At 46.9% G+C, this 5683-nt stretch overlaps 2 protein-coding genes across 2 annotated transcripts in view; one reads left to right on the top strand and one right to left on the bottom strand.

The window, feature by feature from the left end:
• The window catches only part of ZDHHC23 (zinc finger DHHC-type containing 23), a gene marked incomplete at its 5' end in the record, with an annotated part of 6944 nt that extends 5638 nt beyond the window's left edge, over window positions 1–1306 (top strand). Inside the window, one exon of the mRNA XM_008631894.2 lies at window positions 1–1306. This exon is cut by the window's left edge and continues 3367 nt beyond it.
• Window positions 1307–4404: 3098 nt separating this feature from the next.
• CCDC191 (coiled-coil domain containing 191) overlaps window positions 4405–5683 on the bottom strand; it is a 21489-nt gene continuing 20210 nt past the window's right edge. Inside the window, exon 16 of the mRNA XM_017731921.1 lies at window positions 4405–5683. This exon is cut by the window's right edge and continues 85 nt beyond it. Coding sequence (XP_017587410.1) covers window positions 5642–5683 — 42 coding nt within the window. The 3' untranslated portion in view covers window positions 4405–5641.

Here is a 5683-nt window from a genome sequence, read left to right as displayed (position 1 = left end):
AAACTGGTAGAAAAATGTTAAAATCTAAGAGCGTTAAGAGTCAGTCCTCTGGCTCACTATGTTAGTAGCTGCCTAGATCCATGCTGCCTGGGGGTTGGAGCAGTAGGAGCAGCCAGCATGTGACTTGTGGGTTGTGTGTGGCCTTTAGGCAAGGACCAATGTCTCACCTGTAAAACTGTATGCCTGGCAGTGCAGAAAACAGTACCCTGCTGGCTTTTGAAAAGTCTTCCCTCTGTATAACAAGAGGACTTAAAGCTGATCAAGAGCAGGGAAGGATTCTGGTAACAGCCAGCCCGGATGTTTTTCCACCCAGACTCAGAAGTTAGTTTGTCTCGCTTTACCCATGACCTTTTAAGAGGCACTTGTTGTTTTACAAATAATGTGGACTTCTGCAGACCAGGCAGCTTGTAGGGGACCAGGCTTCTGGTATTGCTGGTGTTGTAATGTTACACCCTCCGTGCCCAAATGCCAACACCCCACTGTTTGGCGTCTGTAGGAACACTGTAGTAGGAACAGTGCACCTTTAGATACACCCTATAAGTGGTGGCTTGGCACTCTTTAACTGTGTCTTCCTTCATTGTGCTTTTTTGTAGGCGAGTCACAGGTCCCCACATCGACTGTTTCTCCATTTAACTTGTCCTCAAATGACAAAAGTCACTGGTGAGCCTGAGCTGGTGCTGCTTGTGACTCCTAATCACATTTCAGCCTTCATGCTATGATGGTGCTTTTTTTTTCCCTTCAAAGTAGGTTGCTTTCAAGTGTCTTAATGAAACCATTTGCTGTAAAATTTCTTCTGAAGATAAAATGGATACTGCCTCACTGCCTAATGTCTTAATAATGTGCTTGGTTTTTTCCTCCTATATGAATGTATATTGCCTCATTAGGGCAGGAAGCGTGTGTGATTATGGATGTGTTTTCCTGTATTCCTTTCAGTGAAAAATTCTAGTTACCTAGGATTTTTTTTTTTTTTTGCCACTACCAGGATGTTCATGCAGCAAAAATCTTTCTGCAGACAGGTGAAGTTCTTTCTGAAATGTGGGAATTCAGCCTCCCAAGGTCTTGTCTTTATGGAACTCCTCTAATGATAATGTGAAGAGTGATGGGCGCTGGAAGAACTGTCTACCTTGGAAAGTTTTTTGGTTGGTTGGTTGGGTTTTTTTTAAACCTGAGCTTTAGGAAGAAACTTTGTGAAATATTTGTGAGCCTTTTTGAAGAGACTGATGTGTGTATGTTTGTGTCCATTTTGCATCATATTCAGTGTTTACAAATGGGTATCAACTGAATCAAAATAAATTAATGGAAATTATTTGTGGAGTGGCCTGTTATTTATGCCAACACACGCAGGCAAGCCAAATGACCAAAAGCTGCCACCATCTCATGGCTGGCTGTTAAGCTGTCAGCTGGACTTGGGAATAAGGGACCAACAGTCTAAGGAAAAGTTGGGAAACAGATGTTCTTCCAGTTCTGCAAAAGTTGACCTGTGGGTTTGTTGGTATTGAGATAAAACAGACCTGCTGGCAGTTTCTCAGCATCCTAGAAACTAGGGATATTCCCTCATGGTAGGAATTTGAATGGGGATCTTTCATCCTATCAATCAATCAATCATCAGTCTCTGAGCAGGTTCCTAGCCTGTTTGTCATGTGTCTTGTTTTCCCACTGGCACCTGCCCACATAATACACCCAGAACCCCAAAAGAGAACAATCTCTTACTTTAAACCCTTTTCTAAGCCATATTTGGAAATGACATGGATATTCTCCTTGTAGATAGTGGGAAGAGATGTAGCCTTTAATCCTGTTGGTATCTTGGGACAGCTGCTGAAAGGCGAGATGACTTTTAATGAGTAGAATCACAGGTGCCTTTGATTGTTCCAGATCTCTGCTTTGATTCGCCTGGGTGGTACTTCTGTCTGGTGTTCAGCTGTTTCTGTTTGAAGGTAACTTTGCACTGCTGACAGCAAGGACCTTCCACCAGGGTTTTAGCTGGAATGAGACAGGTGTTTGCAGAAGGGTGTCAAGACTTTGACACCCCAGCATGACCAGCTTTGTGAACTCTGTTGAGTGCTGTTGATGGGGGCACAAGACACTTCTGTCTCTCCCCAGCTTTTATTTTTTCCCCTGTTGTGGCTTGCTGTGTTGCCCCTGCAGAGCAGGGCCATGTCTGGAGCAGCAGCTCCTGTGCTAGGGGCAGCCAAGGTGCACTGCTGGGGCAGGTGCCCATAATGGATAGCAGGTCTGCAACGATGTGAGCTGTAGATCACGCTGCAGTGGTCCATGGACCCCTCCCAGGCTTACTAGTGTCCTTCCCTGCCTAGGGGGAGCAGAGGAAATTGTTTAATACTTCAGGCACTCTTTCAGATCCTGTTTGTGCAGGGCCTAGGGGATTTGGAAGTGACTGGTGTACAGATTTAATGAGAAGATGGTATTTCTGTGGTTAAGGTTTTTGGGGAACTGTGTAAGAACTCTGGAGGGCAGGTGTCAGTAGAGGATGGGGAGTTTGCAATCACTTCAAGGTTCTGTATTTGCTGTTGTACCGCAGTGAAAGTCCTCCCCCCATTCCTGTGAAGGAGAACGAAAGCCTGGCTGTACAGCCACCTCCCTCTCTTGCTAAGAAAAGCAAGGAGCTGACAGGCAGGAGTGTGCCTGAGCTGTGAGAGTGTGGGCTGATGACCAGCATTAAGGCATTGACATCTGCATCTAACCAAGTGTTGGAGCAGGAGGAATGCTCTGGTACAGCTGTAGGCTGAAGCTGTTTCCTTGGTCTGACAAGCTCTCTCACATGTCACCCTCCTGTGGGAGCCTCAATTTGCAAAACACTAACGTTGTGCCAGGGATTTTAGGGGTATCCTGTGCATCATCTGGCACAGCCTTGCTTCTGCCAAAGAGGTATATGTTTCAGCCATGTGTGGATCAATAAGGAAGTCAAGAGGCTTCTCCTCTCCCTTTTAATTTCAGTATGAATGTGCCTGATCCCTGAACATCTTCCCTATTCTTCAGCTGGGTCTACCTGAGGCTTCAGCTCCATGCTTGCACTGGCAGTAGGCAAGGGCTCTCAAAGCACAGCTCCCCGGATCTTTTAGCTTCTTGCTGCTGGAACTGTCCAACCAAAGAGCATCTGTCAGGAGAATCTTTCAAAGCTACTAGGAATAGAAGGAAACCCTGGAAGGTGAGAGCATTGGAGGCAAAGGACAGTTTTCAAAATGTTGACTGTACTTCAAGTTCTTTGGAGGAAACTATGCTCTACATAAGCAGTATTATTTTCGTGATGGTGAGTGGGCACTGAGATGAGTGGAAGCTGTGGGCTTTGAGGACAAAATGTGCATTGCTGGGGAAAGAATCTGCAATTTAGTAAACTGGATACACCCCTGAGTAGCCAGTGCTTTGGGGCACCTTTTTTTGCTGCGCAAGATGTAAATTCAGTATGTATTCAGCCTGTTACTAGGGTCAATTCCAGGCTGCATGTGGGTGCATCCACTCTACTGCTCCAAACTCCTGTTCCTCCCCCTACAGCTACAGCATGTCCTGTCTCTGGTTGGCTGGAATGCTGCCTTCTCTCTAGGTGAGGAAGGATATGTCCTCACCTTTTGTCCTCTGGGTCACTGTTCTCCTTACACTGTGAATCCAGGTGGAGGGTGGGCCAGAGGCTTTCCTTGCTGTGTCCGTTGTCAAGCCCCAGTAGGGAGGAAAAGTCCAGCAGAAGCATGGGAGCATAAGGGCTGGTTCAGGAGTTCCAGGAGCTCATTGGGCACTACATGGCTGAGACTTTCCATGGGGAAGAATGCACTAAGAGCAAGTGGATTGCTGTTAGCACCAGGTGTGGCTGCTGGCTGCACTTGGAGCATTACTTTGGGGGCTCAGCCCCAGCTCTGCTCCTCCCTGCCTGTTTGGCTCAGTCCTCTGCAAAAAACACTCCCCTTCTGCAGTTTTTTTTTCACGAGTTATCCAGCCTCTCCCAGCTTGTGCTTCCTCTCACAATCTGCCTCGTAATGCAGCCAGATGGTCTGAGCTTGCCCACACTCCATGCAGGCACCTTCAGCTCTCTGCAGAGAACAGGCTTGTCTGACCTGCTGCTGGTCAGGTCTGCACTGCGCCTTTGGGAGATGGGGAATGTTCGGGTGTTGCACAGGATGGCTGTGGGAGGTACCTGGGAGTGACAGCTGTCTTCAGACCTGCACCAACAGCCTGTGTGACAGCCTGGCTTTGTGGGCAGGGAGAGTCTCTGACCATATCCCTGTGTCTACATGGACAGATTCCCAGTGCTAACGCTCTGGAGTGTGCTGCTGTGCTCGGGCACCCACCTATGCCACTTTGCAGCATTTAGTGCTGGTCTAGGTCCCTGGTTCTGGCCTTCTGTCCAGTGCCATTCAGTTGGCTTCTGACACAATCTCCACCAACAGCTCAGTTGTATTCGTTTCAGATTTTGGTTTATTGGAAATTTTCAGTGCATATATGGGTTTTACAAATGATCTGTTACAAAATAACAGTAAACTGTTATTGTTGTCTTCCTGGTGTTATTCAAGTACTTCCTGTACTGCCAAATGCTTCTGGAGAACTTTGCCTATCTGGCTGTGAGACGGAAGTGATTCTAGCTTCCTGCCGTAAGTTGTTCCTAAGACATACTGTACCTGAACAGCATTACCCTGTCTGCATTATGCTGCAGGTTAAGGTTAAACAGAGGTATGAAACTTGCATTTTAATCATGTCAGCTCTAGCTTATGTAAAAGCTACAATCTGCCTTTTTCTTGGAGTTTTATCTTTTTTTCTTTGAAGTACTGGATCAAGTGAAACAGCCCAGACAGACTTGCACAATATACCCTGAAATATTAAACAGCTTGGGAAGTGTTTAAATGACAAGATAATTGAGGCTCATAAACTTGGGATCACCGCTTGATGCCAAAATCAAAGCACTGTGTTTGTGAGCTGGCCAGTGCTGCAAACAAGGCAGTCTCTTGCAAAAGAACCCAGGTTTTAGATTGTCCATATGCAGTGCTGTGATCTGGATCATTAGCAAATACGGTTTGCATAAACAGCTCTTCCCTCACCTCCTCTAATCCAAACTTTCCTGGCTCAGTTAGCTAGAAACTGTGCTCTGGGTGGCCAAGTTCATAGCAGTGTTTAGGGGTCAGCTGACAGTCAGGTCTGTCTGCTCTCTGAACAAGCTGTCACCAGAGTACTGCCAACAGAAAAGCACTGGGCTACTGCTTAGGGAAAAAGAGATGAAGTTCAGTTCTGTGCTTCCTTGGATGAAGGAAGATTCATGTCAGTGCTGCAGCTCTGCATGTGGAAATGGCCTTAGCCTCAAACACACCCCGTGCTAGGCTTTGGTTATCTGGGGTTCATAGCCACCAGCCAAGACACCCCTATGGAGGCTTGTGGGGTCCTCCCCAAGGAGGAGCTTGAGGGGAACGACTCCATGAAGTGTAAAGTGAAACTGTCAGATAAGCTTCCATCTATGCTTTGTTTACAACAACAGTGACCACAGGGAGCTCCCTTTGGATATAAGCCCCTCTGCACTTGGTCAGCCTTCCCCTTGGACTTGTTTCAGTCAGCAGGGAGACAGAACTGAAGAGAATCGGTCTTGTTGTCTCCTTCCCATCTCATCTGGCTCTCTTCTGTCATGTCTGGAAGTTGGGGAGAATTTCAGCTACTCTCCTGCGTAGCTGGTTTCTTCTTTCTTCTCTTTCCC

The sequence above is a fragment of the Corvus brachyrhynchos genome, unplaced genomic scaffold, assembly GCF_000691975.1.
Source record: "Corvus brachyrhynchos isolate BGI_N302 unplaced genomic scaffold, ASM69197v1 scaffold3, whole genome shotgun sequence".
Taxonomy (NCBI): Eukaryota; Metazoa; Chordata; class Aves; order Passeriformes; family Corvidae; genus Corvus; species Corvus brachyrhynchos.
Note: the sequence above shows the minus strand (reverse complement) of the source record. Positions and strands in the feature narration are given on the sequence as shown.